Source organism: Aulonocara sp. 'chitande type north' Nkhata Bay, linkage group LG6 (genome assembly GCF_057382095.1).
Source record: "Aulonocara sp. 'chitande type north' Nkhata Bay isolate Kocher_YH1m ecotype deep benthic linkage group LG6, A_spYH_male_GT1.1, whole genome shotgun sequence".
NCBI lineage: Eukaryota > Metazoa > Chordata > Actinopteri > Cichliformes > Cichlidae > Aulonocara > Aulonocara sp. 'chitande type north' Nkhata Bay.
This window is the reverse complement of record NC_141349.1, coordinates 14,156,510-14,178,674: the sequence shown is the minus strand read 5'-3', so window position 1 is coordinate 14,178,674 and position 22,165 is coordinate 14,156,510. Positions and strand designations below refer to the sequence as shown.

The 22,165-nt window shown below is 38.0% G+C and overlaps 1 protein-coding gene across 1 annotated transcript in view; it reads left to right on the top strand.

Moving 5' to 3' along the window:
* The window catches only part of mad1l1 (mitotic arrest deficient 1 like 1), a 77,740-nt gene that overhangs the window by 46,845 nt on the left and 8,730 nt on the right, over positions 1-22,165 (top strand). The window contains exons 16-17 of the mRNA XM_086295100.1: positions 2,734-2,959; positions 7,793-7,986. Of these exons, the coding sequence (XP_086151226.1) occupies positions 2,734-2,959; positions 7,793-7,986 (420 nt within the window). The remainder of the gene's footprint in view (positions 1-2,733; positions 2,960-7,792; positions 7,987-22,165) is intronic.

The following is a 22,165-nucleotide window of genomic DNA, read 5'->3' as shown; positions in this document are numbered from 1 at the left end:
TATAATTTTTAATGAAATGGTGCACCTTTTTTCCTACTGAATGCAGACATGGATGCAGAATAAAGTGTAATATTACATTTGCTCATTTTGGAGATGATTGTCCTTTGTGTGTGTGTGTTTTTTTTTTTGATCAGTGGATCACACTTATTCACTGTATTACTTTTGTTATGAAATGTGAAAATGGCAAATAGATTCAGACAAGCAAATGGATGCCTTTTTAAAGACTTCCATTTTTTTTTTTACTTTCAGTTCAATATAGGAGGAGAGTCAACCCAATTAAAAATAATTATGCCATTTGGCTTGCTTTGAAAGCAATGTGCTTGAAAGGCAAAGAGAAGTAACTTTGCTTTTGTTTTTTGTTTAGTTTAGTTTGTTTTTATTCTGTTGAGCAGTAAATTAAAACGTTGCCCTTCAGCTCAGTCCAGACATCCTGAAAGTGAAATATGAATCCACAGCAAAATCTTTCTAATTTAATTTAGCTTGACCTAAAATTTTAAAGACGAAGATTTTTAATTTATTTTTTTTGCTTTTTGACAGTATGTAGCTTTTGACTGCGTTTTTCGAACTCTAATCTACATATCTGTCTCTTCCTTCCATTTTCTCTCTCTGGTTATCATAAAGCACATACAGATGCAGCTTTAAATAAACTCTCTGTAAACAGATGTAGAACTTCAAAAGACTGAAGTTGAAGAAAATGAAAGGGCAATTTGTTTGGCTGTGACTGTGTGTGTGCTGTGGAAAAATACTTGATGTTAAGTACACACATCTACTGTTACTCAGTTCGAGAAATGTAATCGTTTCTTATAAAGTACATGAAAGAGTTATTTATGAGCTTTTCTGTACGCTTCATCCACTCTGGTCTTTCTCGACGCTGAAGGCAGTGGTACCCGGACACCGTTTGTTTTTTACCATGTTCTTTTATTTGTCCTTCACCGTTTCTCTTCCTCATATACTCTTTCTTCTTTTCTGTCTTTTACTCTGTAGTTTATTTGGCAACCGTCGCTTGGAGGCATATAGAATCTAATTTAGCCTGTAATCAAGAGCTCAGATAGGGGTGTGTACATGTTGTGAGCGTTCCTGTTTGAGTGTGTCTCTCCTTATATTGGCATTAAGCGACTTTTATTTAGCCAGACCTTGCAGAGTGAGAAGAAAACACTGGGAAAGAATACTTTCTCGTTAATGTGTCTGTTTGATATAACTGAAAACATTATTTCCTCATAGGGAAAGCTCACGTGAACGTCAAGAGCTTTCGATCACACTGTCGAGTATTTTTTTATGCTAACCTCCTCTCCCAATCTGTAATGTGAGATCAGTTGTAACCATTTCTCTCCATGTATAGCAAACTGAAATTGGTTATAAAAGGTTTGCAGGGTTTTTCTTGCATATGTTGGTCTCACACCAAAGGAACGTGTTTTGGGGTGTTTCCGCGTGTTAGAACGTGTGGAACGTTATAATTACAATGAGTGTAAAACTGTAATGACCTGATCTGACATCCCAAGATGAGAGCAGAGTACAAGTCTTTTAATTAATGTAGTTTTCAAATGATCAGTATTTAAAAGTACGGTAGGATCATTATTGTACATTAAATATTTCGGACTTTTCGTCTTCTCTTTTGTTTGGCCTGGTTATATTTTGTATTCTCTCTCTTTTTTTTTTTTTTTTTGCCTGTCCCATTTGGTTCTTTAGCCGTCAGAATTGTTGTTTGAAGACCAACAAGGATACCCAACGGATTTACTTTGCCAAATGGATCATCACGGCCTTGCCGTATTGGTCCATTTGATCGACCTTTGTTGTTATTATTTATTTTATTTTATCTTCAGTTGTTACAGGCGGGATAGACATGACTGACGGATAGAAAAGGGAGAAAGAAAGATGAAGGAAAAGAAAATCAGAAGGGAAGAGGGACAGTGAGGAAGGGCTCTTAAAAAGAGAGAGAAGAGAGAAAAAAAATCTCCTGGATCACCTGTTGAGAGAAAGAGAAGAGAAAACAAGCAAAAAAACAGAGCAACATACTAAACACAACACCGTCGCATTAATCTAGATAAGTGTAAACAGCAGTAAATACTAAATATTGAATGTTGTTGTGCAGCACGCAGGACCGACAGCACACAATGTATTCTGTATTCTCACAATGTATATTTTGTATTCTCTCCGTTTATTTTAATTTCTTATTGTTATTTACTTGTTGCTGTCAATATTTTTGTTATCACAAAGAAGTTAATGATAGAAATCATTGATATTGTGGCTCAGCTAAATTAAGTCAATATTTGGTGTGGTAACTCTTTGGCATTAATAGAGCTATTGCTGCCAGTTTTCGTTTATCAAAGCTACAAAGCTGATCATGACTGGAAGGACACCGGGTTCCTTAAAGGCAGTCATTTTTAAGGAATCAGATTTTTCATGGGTGCTGCTGCCTGCTCATCTAGGGCACTCATCGAGCAGAGAAGAGACTCAGGCAGGGGAATGCAACTTTCCACTCTTTGGTCATTACACTGCTGCATTTGTCACAAGGCATTCTTATTTTTCAGGGGGAAAAGCGCTCTGTAAAAGAATATGAAAAGTCACTAAATCTGACAGAGTTGTTGAGTTGGCAACAGCGAGGTGAACTGAAGCGTGATGATCACTGCTGTGAGTGAGGAATGTGAGGCGCCCTGGATGCTAAGATGAGATGGTGCATAAAAAATGTTCTGCTCTATAACTGATGGCTGTTTGATCTATGTCTCTGTGTCTCAGGGAGACTACGATCCAGTCAAAACCCGTGTTCTCCACCTCAAAGTGAACCCCACCGCCATTGCCAAACAAGAGCGCCAGCAGGAAGTGGAGGCTCTCCGACAAGAAGTGACACGGCTCAGGGATCTTGTACGCTCTTTGCAGAGTGGAGGTGCTGTGGGGCATTCCCAGGATGACACGCACAACCCCAGCTTCAGCCTTAGTTTGGCTCCTTCAAAGGAAGTGTTGGGTAAGATGACACAGAAGTGTGACATCAGAATAAGAGTGAGCTATAATGTCATTCAACAGCAAACAGGGCTTAAAAAGTAATAGGTAATGTCTAGAAGTCAAAGGCAGCCAGTATACCATCATTAAGAGTGGAATAATATGATTGATGGCTGTTAAAAGACAATTACAGTAATCTGAGAGGAAATAAGAGCATGACTGATAGTATGGGTGTCACTAGAAGTCAGTATTATTCATATCCTCACAATATTCCTTAGGTGGTAGGAGGAGGACTGGGTGACCTCGTTTATATATTTTAAGGTGAAATTGCAGATCCAGGTTTCGGATAGCTGATGTTAGATGAATGGATAAGGGGCCAAGGGAGGGTTTGATCCATGGATGAAGCTTTTCTGATCCGATGACTAGATTTTCTCTTTTTAATTATATTGTTATATAATGTTATAGTTAACATTAGAGGGGAAGTGGATATTTAGACAACATAAAGTACAGATTTTAAAGGTTGTTAAAGGTCCTCTTTACATGTAGACTGATCCAAAAAATATGAAATGGCAAAAAAAGAGAAAAGCCATACCCAACAGTTGCTTTCTAAAGGAACATGTTGCTCTTGGGAACTGCTTCATTGATATTTTGGCTCAGAAAGTCTCTGTCCTCTTAAGTGTCTATATGACAGACTGTTAGAGGGAGGACGTGCAGTTATGACAGGGTTAAATATGCATTTGGAGCTCAGGACAGTTCACTGGTAAAAGTCTGTTGGCCAATTTGTGCACAGCGCTCTGTGCTCGCTCTGTCTGTCTGCTGCTCGCTCACGGTCTCAATTTTCTTGGCACTTCTTTTTTCCAACTCCCAGCCTTCTTATTTTTTTCTCATCTTTCATTCTTGTCTTTTCTGTCATCTTCTCCTGTTCCTGACATGTTCGCTTCTCTGGCTTTTAATTTCTTATGATATGAAAATTGAGTTTGTAACAAGTAAGTTCAGTTTAAACTCTGTATAGATAAAGCAGACCTAGTGTGTGATATCTGTCCTTATTGCAAGACCTGGGTCAGTGCAATAGAAAGTCTACAAACTTATCAGAGATCAACAGAAACGTTTTAATGTCTATAAAATTATTTAATGACATTTTACCCCATGTAGTGTTACCCTGCTGTCAGTAGTAGTTTAACTTGGCTATAGGCTTTGTGTGTTCAGTTAAGAAATTACCTAAGCAACATTACAGGAACAATACTTCATGTAGCAATTAGCAGCAGGTAGAAAATGTTTTCCATTTTTAATTACATTTAATTAGTAAAATTTACTGTCCAGTTTTATACACCAGCGGTTATTAGTTCTGCCCTGGGTGTTGATGATGAGTTTCCACATTTTTGCATTTTTCACACATTAATACTGGACAATTGTGATGACAAAATTTAAAAGTAAGTTTAGAATTAGAAAAAAATCAGGGCTTTAACTTTTTACTCTTGCTGTTACAAATTACTATTTCATTAAATACAGCTGGGAAATGAACTTTAATGATGATGATAATAATAATAAATAATCATCATCTTTTTTATAAGTTGTCTTGAGCAGTAGTTCTAGGTCTTTATAGGTCTTTCAAAGTTTTTCTTTGGACTTTGGATGCTTTTTCATTCATTTTCAGTCCAGTCCTCGTACAATTTCAGATGAATGTTTTTTTTAGTTTGTTTCTTTTTGGTTTCTTAAGCCACTTAACACTAACTGTGAATCATTAAAGCATTAAACAGGCACCTAACTCGAGGGGTAAGTCAGATAACTTTGCAAAGAAGCAGTTATTAGCAGCCTGTACCCATTTGTACCCATTTCTTAATGAAAATCTATAACAGTTTAAATATAACCTCCGCACACTGTCTCACTTAGCTCCATCAGGTACCTTTATCAAGTCAGTCAGACTGAAACATTGTGATTTAATAAGTGTCGTAGTGGTTATCGAGACAGTATGCACGAGTTGCATTTTAATTGTTGTGGAACCTTTCTCTTGGTTCATGTGTGCAGAGATTTTTTTTAAAATTTTATTTCAAATCTATGAAAACTTTAAATATTACAGTTTGAGAGGTTTTAAAATATAGTTTTTTATGATTCTCAAAAATTATTAGCTGAAAACTTATCTCAGCAAAAAACAAGTGGAGGCCAGAAGAAGTGGCAGGCATAAAAGTATCATTATCTGAAAGCCACGTCTTTAGAAAGGGTAGTTAATGGGTAGTAAAGCCTGACATATGGCAAATTATACAAGTGGGCAACTGGACAACTTTTCACCATGATGATGATCCTGAATAGAAAAACATACAGTGGAACACTATCAGTCATGGATGGGCCTCCCCAGAGGCCAGACCTCTACATTATTGAAGCAGTGTGGGATCATCCTGACAGAGAACAGTCCTTCAAGAAGCCTGGGGAAATGTTCCTGAAGACTACTTAAAGAAATGAAAAGAAAGCTTGACTAAGAGAGTTCAGGCTGTGTTGAAGAGTAAGAATAAAAATGGTCGTATTAAATATTGATTATGCATGTTTGCACTTTTCAGTAAATCGCTGCCCCTATTTCCCATTTCCCTTATATAATGATGTGAGGGGTGGCTCAAGACGTTTGCAGATGTTTTGGGACACTACAGTTTAGTTTAGTTTTTGTTTGTTTTTGCTTCTGATACGAGTGCAAATTGTAGCAGTATTTTAGACTGAAAACGAGAGAAGAAAATATATAAATAAGACGCTCCCTATGCAGCTGGCAGCTTTTGAGCCATTATGTACACAGACCTGTAGACACCAATCAAGACTGAAATACAGAAGTCACCAAAACTGTAAAAGTTTGTGTGAAAAGTATTCTAACTAATACTCGGATTTAGTAACTCAACACGTACGTTGACACATTTGTGTGCCCACTTGTACGTGTTTGTCTTTGCGATTGCACAGATAACGACATGTCCACATTCCTGTGTGTCCACTTGTCTGCACGGAGAAGGAAATGTATTGGTTGCTGCAGCCTGAGAATTCCCAACCATTTTCAGGGCATTTTGATGGCTGTCATAAAGTGACAGTTTTGTCACATTTCTGAAGTCTTGAAACACTATTTAACCGCGGTGACTGACACTTGAGAGGAGCCCAGTCACCCAGGAGACAGACAGGCACGTAGACACTCACTGGCAGACTCAGTCCCAGACTCTTAAGTTTATACTTTCTAGTCATTCACTTGTTTAATAATGACAGATAAAAATGTAATCGGCCAAGCTATACGCTATGAAGAGGAGAATGATGAGTAGAAATAATTATCAGTCGCAGCAGGGTTAGAAGTTATGGGAATAAAAACTCCCTGACTGCTCTTGAAACGACGCATTATGTTGTAAGAGAATAGAGAGTTTTGACTGACTGATGCTGACTGTAGAGAGAGAGGAAAAAAGTGAAAAGGACTGGTTGTTAAGTAAGGTATAACCCTGAACAATGTAGGTTCACATTTGAGCAGCAGAAATGCTTTTAACCTTTTAAAAAATCAGTAGCAAACACCAAGCTTTTCAGAGGTGTTAGGTAAGCATTTCTTTGCCTGGTTACATCATCTCCTTCCATGTGTTTTTGTTTTTTTGGTTAATAGTCTTTACGGTGCTCCTGCCTGCACTCGTTTTTTTCTTTTTCTTTTTTTTCTTTTTACATTTTCTCAGATTTGCATACATCACAGTGTTGAGAAGATTGGCACAAATATCTATAAAAAGTAAATATTTGCCTCTTTGTGGTTGTTCCTTTCCCAGCTCTCCTTTTACCACTTGTGTACTTACAAAATGTTCATGGCTCCACATTTGCATCTATATCCTTTTAACTTTCTCTTCTGTGGTGATCACATTGTAAATAATTACCTCCACAACGACTCATTTTTTCCTCAGACAAACTAATTTCTCTGACTTCTCAAATCAAGTCTCCAAATTAAAGTAATTATCCCAAATTGATTTTCAACAAATTAAAGTCAAGCCCCATTCTGTTTCTCCCCTTCATGATTATCTCTGCTCCCAGCTAGGAGATGCAGCTGACTGCTTCAGACGCCACCGTGCTCTGCTTTATAGTAGTATGTAGACCCTGAGTGAGCAGAGGGATTGCTGTGGGGTAGAGATTGATATCATTCACAACTTTTTGATGCTGGTATCTAGGGGTGTCACGATATTTAGTAGTTGGTACCAAAAACAGTAGATGAGTACATGATTCTCTACACCCAGTTTATGTTGCTAAACATAAACACCATAAACTCTTTAATAAAAAGTTATTTTAACTAACTGGGAAACTTTAAAATGGTAAAATTATATCATTGATGGGAGACAGGCAGCAGTGTTTTGATGATTAATGTAACTATTGCTGTAACATTAAATATTTATGCAACATTAGGCATTGCTAATATTTCAGCCTATGGTTCATCGATGATTTAATTCCACCCATCTCAAGCTAAATAGTAACGTATTTGTGCTCTATACCATGAGAAGGATAATACTCTGATACTCTGAATGTTCATGGATGTTAAATTGAAAAGCATTCGCAGATCTAATTGCACATCTTCCTCTCTTGGTCTGAAAAGCAAAAATGGAAATGATTTAAATATTGCCTTTTGGGAATCAGTTATCACCCCCTGGTCATCGCCCTCAAATGTTAAGTAGTTCCATGCTTCTTCTGTGCGTTCAGAATCCAGGTTTATTTAAATTGACTAAATCTTTATTTTTATGGCTTTGCTATTTAATAATATCAAGTCTTTGAGATGCTAATTTAAGTTGCTGGAGTTATTCCAGAAACTCTACATATTGATAGCATATAACTATGCTATCAAAATAATTGTGCTGTATAACTGATTTGTGTGTTGCAGATTTGCGTAAACAAATGGAGAGTTCAGAGCTGAGGAACCAGAGACTTAAAGAGGTGTTTCAGAGAAAAATACAGGAGTTTCGCACAGTGTGCTACGTCCTGACCGGCTACCAGATCGATATAACCACTGAGAACCAATACCGGCTCACGTCTGTCTACGCGGAGCACATGGATGACTCCTTGCTCTTCAAAAAGGTATGAAGAGTTCATCTAAGGTTGGGGATGCCGTCAAATGCCACAATATTTTAAATTTAAATAAATAAGAACAATAATTAGAAGCTGAAACAAGACCTGAAATTTATACGTACACTGATAATCCAGCCTTGCGTACAAGTAACACGTTTTTTTTTTGGGGGGGGGGGGGGGGGGGGGGGGGGTTTGTGTTATTTTACATCCTTCTTTATATACAGACCTGAACTGATCAGATATGGAAACATGTAGCTTTTAGCCGCAGATTGTGTGCATCATTAAACAGCAGCGTGAAGTTAAAATGGGCACACTGTCAGCAAAACTCCTACAGGCTATGGCATCTGTGTAAGTGTTGATATCTGTCCCAGGGAGCTCTTTTAAAAAAAAAAAAAAAGCGCCTCGGGAAGTTTAGATTTGACCTTGCAAGGTGCCGCATCACTTTGCCACATTGTGCATCGGCTTAGCGATGCAGCGAGACGAGCACTATGCCAACAGAGACTCTTTGCTTTGTGGTTTAAATTTGTATGTGTGGGAGACTGGCAGCGTCTGTGTGGAAGAGAAGAAGAGAGTGATGACTGGGCAGTGTCACAGGGTGGGTTTTACATTAATCGATCACCACTCACTTATTGAATGGGCTAAATAAAAGCTGAATTTGTCATTATCCCTTAGCTTTTTAGAAAGCACTTTTTTTTAAGCTTAACACAGCTTTTTTTTTTTTTTTTTTTTACTCTTTTACTTTCCTCTCATCTTTCCATCCTGGAGTTTTGTTTTTACCTCTGCTTATTGCTCAGTCTGTCTCTCGTTCTCTCTGTAGCCCAATTGTGTAGCATTAGCTAATTTCCATGTTGCTGCGGCTATCGTGTTCTGATGGCGGCCCCTAGCTAGAGCAGAAACCCTGGAGAATCCGTGATGGCAAGGTGGCAGAGGGGCGGCTTTATTATCTTGGCAGGTAATTATTGCTGTCACATGCTAATTTATTGCGACTGGTCATCAGTGCCTTGCTCAAGGACTCTCGAGAATTCTGCTGAAATTAAGAATAGCTGAAAAAGGAAAAATATAAAATAGGAGCGGTGTGTAAACGTGCACATGCACTTTTTTTGTTTTTTCTTTTGATTTCTGTCCGGTCTGCTCCATCGAAACCACCTGCGACTCTGCCAGAAGAGATAATTCACTGTCAATATTTATTAACCTCAGAGTGTGTCCATAAAACACACACATATACAGACTCACACACAGTCATAATGCCCTCATGGCGCGCACTGTCACACTCAAATGCACACATACTCGTTCCAATCTCAACACTCTGTCACACCGCACAGCACTTGCTACCACCTCACCCTCCCACTGCTGGCTGCACGTGCATACAGATGTACAAAGCCACACATGCATACCCAAAACGAATGCTAACACCCTCTGTATTAGTATTCAAAGTATGCACCATTGCGAGCGTGTATGACAAACACTTAGTGGCTTATGGGAGCAGAAAGGCCTGTACTATTATTGGAATACAAAAATCAACACCCGCGCATACACACATTGTTACGACCCCCTCTGCTAGGCGTCAGGGAGGGAGTAACATACACGAGCCCCCCAACACAAAACTGAGTAAAGCAAAAGGTTTTAATTCCAAACTTTAAACAGAAAACCGACAGGGCTGTGCAACAGACCACTGGGCAGACAATTATTACATAAAGAAAGAACAGTCACGAGTAAAAGTTAAAGGGTAACTAAGGCAGGCTGGCCGCACACAAAATAAAAGCTAGGGTTTTAACTAAGGCAAGCCAGCTTCACGCAATCCTACTCACAGCCAGCTAGCAGCTCAAAACTCTAATCAGGCTAGGTTTAAAGCATGCACCAAGGTTCGACAAAGGTCAGCAATATGAATAAGTTCAACAAAGATCGACGAGGGAGGCATGAAGGGCAAACTGCATGTTCAGTCCTAAGCAGCCGCCACTGAGTGAAGGACCTCCAGCCTTTTGTAGCCACAGGTGGGTACGATCAGCCACTGATTGCCTCTTGGAGCATCATGGGATCCCGGGGCAGCCAATCGTCCGTGTGGTCTGGCACACTTCATTCTGCATAAGTGAGGGTTGGCACGGGTCTCCCAGTAACCAATCACACACGAGTCCTGGAACACATTGATTTACCTAGAGGAAGGCGGGGCCACCTGAGGCCGGAGGCCGTAACACACATAAACACACATAAACACACAGTGACATTCATGTTTTAAAGAGGATACACACTAGGACACATAAATACAGTATGTGTATATATTCTGCTTTTTAAGCATGCGTGTGACTTTAATCTGGGGTATGAGAATGTAAAGTGGACTAATTGTACTATGAAGCAAGAGAGAAGGGAGATAAAATGGGGGGATTTGGGACAGGAAGCATAGAAGTCTTTACAAATAGGATTCTAATGTTATTCACCTCAGCAACAGGGTTGCCAGATAATCCTGCTAATATCCCCCTCTAGAAGAGGCACCCAAATCCCCCTCCTATAGCGTAAGCTGTTTAACCTGCAGTAGTCACGTTCCCCTGCCCTCGCTCTTGTCTCATGCATTCATTACTGTATGTCACACTCATTAAAATGTATTTTCATTGTTTGTCAGCCCTGTAACCTTACTGTAGTTTGGTGTTTTAAATGGTTAATGAGGCTACATGTTGCTCATTTACAGGGTCACAGTTTTATGTTTTGGTTCTACTAGAATATGCTTACATGTTTTTGATATTCAGAACTTATTTTTTCTGGATTTCCCTAAAAGAATTTTGTCAGTTGAATCTTTTAAACACAGCAGTTCAGATATTTGCTCCAGTTCGTGGTTGATGTCTGATGTATGGCTATCATGTGGAGCAGAAAAATGATTCGATGATACAGGGACAACATATATACTGTTGTTCAGATCAAGCTTCTTTCGACTCATTTTACTTAGAACATGGAAATGCATTAACATAAGAACTAAAACCATAAAAAACCACTCTGAGTTTCCTGATCAGAGAAAGTTCAATCAACTTTGAGCATGTTCAATCTTAGTTTCACCACATTTCACCATGACAACAGGTAAATACAGAGCAGAGCCTTCAAAACGTTTTATAGGGTCTGCTTTAATAATTTACAAACTTCATTTAAACCAAAATGTAAAAATTGACTATAAATCTAATTATCCAGCCATAATCAGCTGAACTTTGCAATTTACCTAAAAAAGGAAAATAAAAGGTTTATCGACTTGGAGTCTACTTTGAGATTAGGAAATTACTTGTGTGGTTTTCATGGTAAAGTTCTGCATTAATAAAATGATAGGTTTGATGTGCTGTGGTACAATTGTTATATTATCATCCATAATAGTTATAGACCTGTACAGCATTTGATGTCAATTGTTTTGATATGTTTGCACGATATACTTCAAAGTCAAAGGGAATGTCATTATGTTGGCACCAAAATGCTGCTGTTTTTGATCAGTTTTACCAAATAGTCTGAAGCCTGACTGTGTAACAGCCAGCCTTAAAGTGGAAGGAGATCAAAGCTGCAGGCATCAGAACCGACCGTAACTGTGTGATTCTTTTAGTGCCGCCAACAAGAAACAGTGATCATCATCTTCATTGCCCAGAGTTTATGCAGAACTGTTGTTGGTTGATCAATAATGGGTTAATGTTACATTAGATTTGTTAAAGCCATTATTTACCTAGGAAAAGGGTAGGGTTTTTTTTGGGGGGGGGCTTAGTGTAGCTTGTGCATGTGCTTTATATTTTTAGCTCACTCCTAGGTGAGCAATCTGATTAGCATCAGTGATTAGATATTTATGAGGCTCTGCTAATCAGAGAGATAGACACCTTAGGAATGTGAGTGATTGACTTATTTTAGCATTTTTCTTCATGAAGCTTCAAGGAGAAGATGCCAAATGAGTGTTATATTAACGTTTGTGAATTTAAGAGTTCACATAAGCCCATAGGTTAAAAAAACCCAAAAAAACCCCCCAAATATTGAAAAATGACTGGAAAAGGTTGTTTATTTATGCATAAACACTTTTGACCTTGCTGCAAATCTTGCTGTAGATTTTTCTGTATTCATTTCCTCTATGGTATTAGAAATAGAATTTTATTTTTAAACTGTTATTTATTTTTGTTTTATACAATCAAACTGTGCAGTTGCTTAAATAAAATGGTAGATTTGACACAATGTGATTCACATTGAGATTGAGGTTTATATTGTCCTGACTTGTGCCTGAGAAACCTGAGATGAGCAACTTTTAGTCTAGTCAGGCCAGTTTAAAAATAAGAGAAGAACATTGTAGATAAACAAGTCTTCCAAGTTGTGCGTCTTTGTAAGTAATCTCCCAAAGCAGACCCACTGCTGGGCTTACACACCTCTGCTATTGATTAGCTCATTAAGAAATAAACAAACACGCACAGAGCTCTCCACAGCACTTACTAAAAACTTCTCGATGTTCTCTATTCACTGACATTTTTTCCTCTCGTTTCATTCCTTGCCTCCTTTACTCTCTCTCCCTCTTCCTTCACTTCCTTGACACACTCTCCCCTGTCTTCCCTTCCTAATGAAAGGAGAAGATAAAATCTCAGGGCCAGCTCATTAAAACACACTCCCAATTAACTGTCAGCCCTCTCACAAAAGAGAGATGGAGCGGAAGAAAAACGTATGAGGGAACGGTTGAGGATAGGTGATACGCAGACAGAGTAGAAGCAATGGAAAAAGTGCCTTTTGAAAAAGCAAAATAATTTGTGTCTGTGTGTGTCAGTGGGCGAAAGAAGAGGACAGTTAATAAAGTACAGTTTATGAACACTGTCGAGACTTAATGACCTGTCTCTGTTTTATCAGCCACCGGAGAATGATTAACGCCACACAGATGTGTGTTTGCCTGTGAGGGTGTGTAAGACGGATTGTAAGCCATCACAGCTTGAACAGTTTATTCATTTGTCTGTTATAGCTTAATTTTGAAATAACTTAAAGCAGAGCTTGACTGCCAGGGAAGCTGGTTGCAACAGCTGTAAGGAGCTCGAAAGGTTACTGGTGTCAACATCGCCTCCCTCCCAAAGGGAAAGGAGGTTTTATGTATTCATCCTCTACTACAGTGCTATTGAATATCTCTATTAAAATATCGACACAGCTGATGTTAAAAAGGAGGACAGTTATAGAACAGTCTTATTTATAATGTATGCTTACATTAGTCCTTTTCCTGTATCAGTTCTTTGCCGTTCCACATTTTTGGACGGTGATTGTCTTTTGTAATTTTACCTCTGTACATCACCACAGTGAATTTTACATGAAATCACGTTTTTTATTGAAATGCTGACTGTCAGCTTTTAATTCAAGTGATTTAACACTATAGCATTAACAATTTAGGAATGAAAGGCATTTCTATACGCATCCCTCTGTTTTCAGAGGATCAAAATTAATTGGACAATTGACTGATAAGCAGATTAATGGCCAGGCGAAGCCTGCTTCTTTGTTACTTTATGACAAATTAAGTTGATAAAAGATCTGGAGGCGGTGTTCAACTAGCTGCTCACTAGAACTAAATATGAGATTAAAAATCAACAATGAACGCAGCAATATAAAAAGGCCTGAAGATCCACAGAAGGAAACTGAATTTAAAGATCACAAAATCATTTCCATGGTTAAGAATCCTCTACAACAATTAACCAAACAGAGAACCTTTTCGAAGAGCCAGGCTTGTCATTCTCAAAGTCTACAACCAAGAGACAGCAGGTCATGAAAGAATCCAGAAACTTCTAAAGAACTGCAGACTCACTGGCCTCAGATAAGGTCAGAGTTCATGATTAAACCATAAGAAAGATACAAATAATGGCATCCATGGGAGAGTTCAAGGAGAAACGACTGCTGACCTAGAATAACACAAAGGCTCATCTCATGATTGCCAAAACATTTGGGAAATGATTCTGTGGACCGATGAATCAAAAGTAAAGCTTTTAGAAGGTTTGGGTCTGATCACATCTGACAAAACATTTCATAGAAAGAACATCGTGGCCGAGCAGGTCATCTGCTAATTGGAAGGTTGGTGGTTCGATCCCTGCTCCAGTCTGCAGTCGCCAAGTTACTAACCCCAAAGTAAGAACCAGTCCATTTATAATTTACCTTGCTCGAATCTTTATTATTATTTGGGAAATGTAGGCTTATTTATTTATTTTTACTTTCTTATTATTTTTCCTCTGCAGTATTAAAAATGGCATTGAGCCTTTTCCCAGGTATCAGTATAAAGTTTGAAATTTTAGTTTCATGACAGCCCTACTACTACAAACTTCTTTGAATTGACACTGAAGGTTTGCACTTTAATCACATATTGATTGTTTAATCTGAAGTCCACTGTGATGTTGATTATGGACCTGACACCTTTTTTTTTTCTTTGTTGTAAATCAAGTTAATATGTATACCTCCATGACGATGAGGGATTAAGTATTTATTAGGCCTCAAAAAAAAGTATGTTTGGAGACACGGACAGCTTGGCTGACATGACTTGTCTGGAGTGATTGAGTTGACATGTGGGTGAAGCAGGCCAGGTGAGTCATTCAGCAGAGATTTAAAGTCACATGGATGTAGTTTTTCTTTAGTTGTGGTTTGTAACTTTCTTGCATTTGTCAGTGAAGTTGGCAGTACACTTTAGTAGTTTTCGAGTGTTTTTAAACTTGTTTTAATTTGTTTGTTTTAGTTCATTATGATTATGGATCGTTCTACAGGTAGTAGTACTGACAGACCCTCAGGAGGTTACAATATGCTGTTTGTTTGGTAACATTTATTTATTTTCTCAGTGGCTTCCAATTTTAGTTTTAAGTAGAATGTACAGTTTGCGATCTAGCAAACCAATGATGCTTAACGCATTGATTTTTGTAAAACAATCAGGTTGTAGGTCTCAATCCTCTCACTTTCCAAAGGAGGAATAATATAATATACAGTGCGCTGTACATAGCAGTTAATGCCATTTCCACATTGATGCTAGAGTAATCTAAAGTACATTAATGTTTTATAATTCAATGCATAATTAAATCAAAACCCTAAAAGACTGATACCTTTAATTTGAAGCTGTGTGTGGAACTTTGTGGGTTATTAATATTAATTAATATTCAGCTTAAACCCATTCAGCCTTACGAAAAATACTGAAAAGTTGGAAGAATGGGACTGCAGTACAATTTCAATAAATGTCCTGCCTAAATTCCAGGAGTTATGTCCAACTTATTGCAAATTTAATTTGCCACCTTTAGGTTTTCCGATTTGTTCAGTGAACACTTCGCCATCAGTACTCATTCATCTGTAGCTGCTATAGCATTGTAGCATATCTATTTTTAGCTGAATCTGATCAAACAAGGTCTTTTTTTTTTTTTTCAAACCGCTAATGTAGTTATTAAAAACAGTCTTTCAGGATATTGTTGAGCCACTGTTTGTGTGTACTGTGCAGTCAGATAACTCCCTTTGTACAGTGGAATAACAGCACATTGTGTGTTTTATTCCACTCTCTTTTTTTTTTCATTAAAATCTCAGAGCGCATGTACACACAATAGCCTCTTGCTCATGTGTACAAGATGGAGTTGAGAGCCATAAAAATGAATATGAAAGTGAAAAAGAGATGAGTGGGTGTTTGAAATATTTTGGGAGAAGAAGGCTTACTGGGACTGAATTTCACTTTGCTCACTGACTGAAACAAAACACTCAATGATGTATCGCTGATAGCAATAAAGATAAACATGAGCAAAGCACTAATAAACAGTAAACACAAAGGCTGGTGGGAATACAAGAGAGAATACTTCTTCAGTGGATAGGACTGTATGTACTTAAGCCTTCAGAGAGCGGTCTCGGAGTGAAAACTCCCAGAGAAAGAGGAGAATGTTGACTCTGATTCCTCCTGACAGTTTCCTGTCCCGCTTGCCCTCGGGGTGTGTATGTGAATATGCGGGCACGCGTGTGTCTGTGCGTGCACTTTCGCGTGCCTGCTCTTGTCGGCGTCACTGCCTCCTCTGGTCGATGTTCGGAACATATGTCTGCTGTCTCCATGGTAACATGATACATCACACCCACACATAAGTCCACCTGAGGTCATGAATATTCCCGAGCCGGAGAAGGCTGCTTCGTCTCTGCCACGGACTCGAGGAAAGATGACCCATTAATGCCGGTGCTAAGTGGTCATCAGTTAATCACATTTGTATTAATAAAAAACATTTTTTGGGGAAAAATAACATCAATTATTTATCCACTTCTGATCAATAGGGCTGCTGAGTCTCAGAAGTAGTTTACGTGTGCGCACAAACTCATGGATTGAGAAAGCTACGTACACATCGGCCCCATTGATGTCCGTTTGCAGTTATGGTGTAGCTTACAGGACTAAGTGGGTCACCCATCGTATAGTATAGCTGCTGAATTAGCCACTGCTAGCAGAACACTCTAGAATTTCTAACTGAGCTATCATCAGTCAAGTTGCAATGTGAGAAATGTAGGCTAATGTAAGCTTTGAGGTTTGTGCTGTAAATATTCTCCATGCTGCTGTTTGGCAATAAAAGGTTACCTATCTTTTCTGCTTTCTCTTATGTATCTGTGACTCTTACTATTTTTGCTTTATAGAACCTGTAATTAGCCACCTACACGGAAGAGAAATCCACTTAAGAGACAGATAGCTTTGTCGAAGTAATGTTTGTAAATGTGATTTAGACGCTCAATCTAGAATTGTTTTTATTGCCAAGTCAGTTTATAAGCCATCCTTTTCTTATTTCCAAATTTTTTTTTTTTTCCTATCCTTATTTGCAAATTAAATCAGGAGAAGCATGTTCATTATGCTAACAATCTTGAGATTCCACATCACAAATCCCTGAGGCTGAGGAGTCCTATGGGAACCTGTGTTTCAGGGCTAAATGAATTTACGGAAAATGTATAAATGTTAAGAAATGACTAATAGATCTCTGCATATTTAAGAACAAGGGTTCAGTTAGAGAAAAGTTTAATTACATGTAAACTGTGAAACCCTTCTACTGAGAATCAGATGCAAAGCCAACAAACCGTGCACATAATATTTCATAATATTAGCTTTCTAACTGAATTGTAACACACAGCAACTTTGGTGCATTACAGCAAATTAAGTTGAAATAGGCTGTAAATCTCACCTTCATAGGGAATTCTGATAATCAGGTCTGTTTTTAACACTCAGTATTAATATTTACTAAATATTTTGTGGAAATAGTGCCATGTAAAATCTTACACTCTGAATCCAATTTGTTTGGTTAGCAGTAGTGGTGTTATGAGTTTGCAACTGGTCACAGACTGACTTCAACTGATTGCAATGTGTTTGCAATCTGTCTCCATTTGTAAATTAGACTATGATTATTCGTAAACTATGCCAATGTGTCTGAGAGTGAGTCTGTGTGTGTGTCTGACATTTATTGGCATTAATTTTGTGAGCTCATATAGTATACAATAAACAGATTTTGTCTGAATATGGTCAGCAAACTGGTGCAGTGGTGAGCGCCATTCAAGAAAGTTCATGGTTTAAACCTGCTGGCTCGAGTCTTTCTGTGTGGGGTTTGCACGTTCCTGGTACTCCATCTTCCTCACACATTCCAAAGACATGTTAGATTAACTGGTGACTCTGAATTGGCCAGTCAAACTGGTGACCTGTCCAGGGTGTGCCCCACTGTTTGCTTATAATGAGTGCTAGGATAGTCTCCGCCCACTCTGCAAGCCTGAGTTTAAAAATGATTAAAAACTCAAATAGATGATGAGTGCTCCCAATACAGTCATATTAAGACATTTCTAATAATGTAATATGTTTTCAGGGCTCGCAAAATTTCAAAATCCCTGGTAGCCCTGCCGCTCTCTATACACAGTTCGCGCGATCGCAAAGTGAAAGTGAAAGCAAAAAACAAGCGCAAATTCAAACGCGATTTCAATGTGTCACATATTGACAGTGGCTCATCGATGCCGATGACTTAATTACTCAGCTACATTTGCGAAAGAATGCAAAAACATTGACATATCTTTCCTTCCTATGATAGCCCGACGGGCAGTGCTGAGATGGATTTTGGTAGCCCGACTGGAAAAATCGCTAGCCCCGGGACTTTGCGCTAGCGATTTTGCGAGCCCTGGTTTTTATTGTTCTATCACAATTTTAAAAATTGCACTGTCAAATTTCATTTTCAAAATAAATGACTACATTTTATAAACAGCGTACATCACTCCACTCTTAACTGATTTTACATCAAGACAGTGTTACTGAACCTGGACTGAGCCAAACATTTTTGAGTTGATACAATGTCTGTATACACAAATACAGTGTTACGTGTGTTACATAAAATTCACAAGTAAATGGGAAGATAACGTCTGGGCAGAATTAACCGTGTGTGCACGTGAGGCAAAGAGAGACGCTTTAACGATTCCAACAAGCTGCATTAGTACAGTGTCCACCCAGCCGTAAGTGTATCCACGTGACAAACCCAGCATCACTGCCAGTTTCTATATTATAATGCAGAGAAAAGCTCGGAACTGCTCAGAATTCCAACAGCAAAATCTTGTTTACCCAGTTTGTTTTCTTATGCGTCTTATCGGGAATGCTTGCTACATATAATGTTTTGCATTGGGATTAGCTCATTGTCACTGCATATAAATACCCTTGCTCTTCCTCACTTGGCATTCATTACTTGGTATTTTAATGCTAAAAAACAACTGGCCAGTTCATACTTTCTTTCAGTTTATATATTTAAGTCATGAATCATGAGAACTCTAAGTTGGTGATTAGTGGCCAGCTAATCACACATTAAAGCTGGTGACTGAGGCAGAGCGGTGTTTTGTATCTCTGATTACAGATTGATGGGAGCAAAGGCAACGATGAGAGAAATCTAAAATGACAAATACAGATGAACACGCCTGTCATTATGAATGTTCATCTTAGGTGTCTTCTACTAACAGCTGTAACTTACTCCATGTTTTATGTATTTGTGCTCCTGAGATTCAGGTTAATCACATTTATTAAGCTGAGGTCTTTCTCATAGCACTCACTAAATCATTTCGTCAGATGTATGTTGCCATTAGTTGTTCAGCGCTCAGTCACATTAGTAGCGTTTTTTTTAAATGTGTAAACAAAAAGCTGATTAGAATATAAATATGTATTGAATTGTTGCTGATTCAGTTTTGGTGGGAACTCCACACAGTGTTTCTTTCCCTCTCTCCTTTTCATCCTCTTCCCGACTCTGGAAAAATGCCAAAATCTGCATTTAAATTGCAAGCTATTAATCTGCATATTCAATTAATTTGCCTTCTGTTTTTCACCCGCACCCATCAACAGCTATGACATCCTTTGGAATTTCTCGTGTGTGTGTAAAGAGGCAAAGGTATAAATGATAATGAAATGTTTTCAAATGCACTGATTTCTATTCGAATGATCTAATCGCGGTGACAAAGATGCAGTGAAACAGAGGGAGGAAAGAACTACACAGAGAAGGATAGAGAAGAAAAGTCTACTCATTAGCGGTGGAGAGTAGAGGCAGAGGTCAGCTGATTTGTGAACTGCATGTCACCACCTCAATATAGAGCCATCTATCACATCCACACATGTGCAGCCAGATCAGGACTCTGAGTTTAATGTGCAGTTGAAAAAGACCAGTGCAAAGCGGCATGCCTTGTCCAAGAACAGTGAAATTTTCTGTAAGTATTTCAGGCGTTACAGATTTAGGGAAGTGGAAAATGATTTGCTGAAGAGCACTGATTAATCATCATCTTTCCCCTCCACAATCTAAACTTCCAAACAGCTGTGCCAATCAGTTGTAATAACACAAACAGCTCATCAAATGGAAATGAGAAGCCAGAGAGCTTCACTTCTGCTAAAGAAATAACATTTGTTGTATTGTGGCGTGAAACGGTGATTCCAAAATCCCAAGTGTTGCCCTTTTTAAAGGTGAATTTAAGCACGTGGAGTTGCCGTGTTTTTTATTTTTGTAGCACAATAAGCCACCTAATGGTATTGGTGATAGCTGCACTAAATGAGAGCTTGGAAATGGTAACAATTACATGCAACATTAATATTACCCCGTGAATACTTTAATAAAGTCATTTAATGGGCTTCATTCAGAAAGTTTCCAATATGACTAAAAAAAATAAACCTCTACAATTGAGTTTTGTTTTTTGTTTTCTTTTCGTTGTAAAGAGAGAGAGCTTATTTTCTCAATACTTTTTAAAATCATTAAAAGAACCATTTTCACCCAAATTCACCCTCACGTCATGTCACAATACAACAGAAAAGAAAACCTTAAATTGGCGAAGAGGGCATTACAAGAGCCATGTTTACTATTGTGCAGCTTTTGAAGCTTGGGTCAAGAGTAGACGGCCATTTCTGGTTCAAAGATGATGGTGATAATAACTTATTATATAAATCACTTTTTTAAAAAAAAGGATAAAGGAATAAAAACAAATTTTAAAAAACAGATAAATTAAAGGGAACAGCAATAAGAATGAGTAAAAACTCTAGGCACAGAGCTAAGACACGCAAGACAGGATGAACAAGTGGGTCTTTAACTTGGCTTTGAAAGCCCCCACAGAGCAGGCCTGCCTAATATCTTGCAGGAGGTTGTTTCACAAAGATGTGGCATGAAAAGAAAAAAGCTCGATCACAAGCAGCCAATACTGATTTTCAGCCTTCTTGATTGTACAAATTCCAAATTATCAGGACCCTTTCATTATATGTTTACTAGATCAGGAGATATTTGAAGTCTTTGCATTTTGACATTGAAAAACATTATTGTGAAAATTTCCAACAATTTATGAATGAACTTTTTCTATCCAGTCATGTTGCTAACCTAGCTGGCTGTTAAATGTTCCTCCACTTAATTTTCCAGCTTTTTGTTATCCCATCCCAATTTTTGAGGCATTTTTCTGACACCAAAGTCATTTTGAATTAAATATGAATTTGAGATTTTCAAATTATTGCTTTCTGTTTTCTTTACATTTTACACTTTCCCAAGTTTTTTGAAGTTGGGGTTGGAAATGTTTGAAAAATCCCAAAATCTCTATCGAGAGAAACCTTTTCAAGGTCAGAAAAATAATAGCGTTGATTATTGTGCTGCTGATCTTTTTATTGGCATGACAACAGAGGGACCAGGGTTTTGTTTTTGCCTTGTTGTCTTTCATGTGTCTGATGGCGTAGGTGTAAACCTTTTACTCTGGCCCATTCTGCATTCAGAGAGGAGCATTATTGTCATTCAGGAAGTATGCAGCTCCTTGCTTGGATGAGGTCACTATAAAGCCCCACCCTGCATCTCAAGCCAGGAAGCATCGATTTCCTTTAATTGGATAGACAAATGAAAAGATGAATGGGATAGCACTTCTCCTCTCCATTGTTGAGTTGTCCTTAGTTTTTGTGCACAAGTTTGTCTTTTTAGATTCTTAGCCCTGATCTTGTGGAAACAAACAGAAGTTTTCCTTCATTTCTGCCTGCTTTCATGCTGGGTGAGGTCGAAGTCACCTTGTTGGAGGAACCTGTGATATTTGTGTTTACGGCACGTTGATGTCACCTTGGTTGTTTCCTACACGTTTTCAAACGTAAACAACCTTGTTGTTTTCATAAAGGTCAGATATAGTTAAAAACACTTCTTAGCGACGCGTGAATATGCAAATAGGGATTGATAAGGTCAGTATTTGAATAAAGCTGATTTAAAGGAAAAAAATCTCCCCTGACCTTTGATTAACTTGGTTTGAATTTTCTGTGCACGTGGAAAGAGAAATGTGAAAATAAATGTAACAAGTGGCGCTAAGCCTATGGCCCGTTGGGTCATGTTCATTTAAAATATGAGTCTCTTTTAACCATTAAAAAAAATAATTTTATATAGAGCTGGGCGATATGAGATTTTTTCATATCACGATATGTTTTTTTTCATTTCAGGCGATAACGATATCTATCACGATATAAGCCAAATAACTATATTTGTAAGATTTAAATGTGCCGTTGCTCACAAGTAAAATGTGAAATAATCAGCAGCTTGTTTTGATTTAAATATTTATTTCCCATAATAAGTTCAACAGGGTAGATGTACTTAAGGAACATGAGACTTTTTCAGATAAATAAAGGCAAATATTGCAAACTACACAAAAGGCAGCCGCTAAAGCGTTTAAGTTTCAAAATAGAACAAACGAAACAGACTAAATTGTCAATTCCACTTAGAAACAAAATATTAATTCTAAAAAT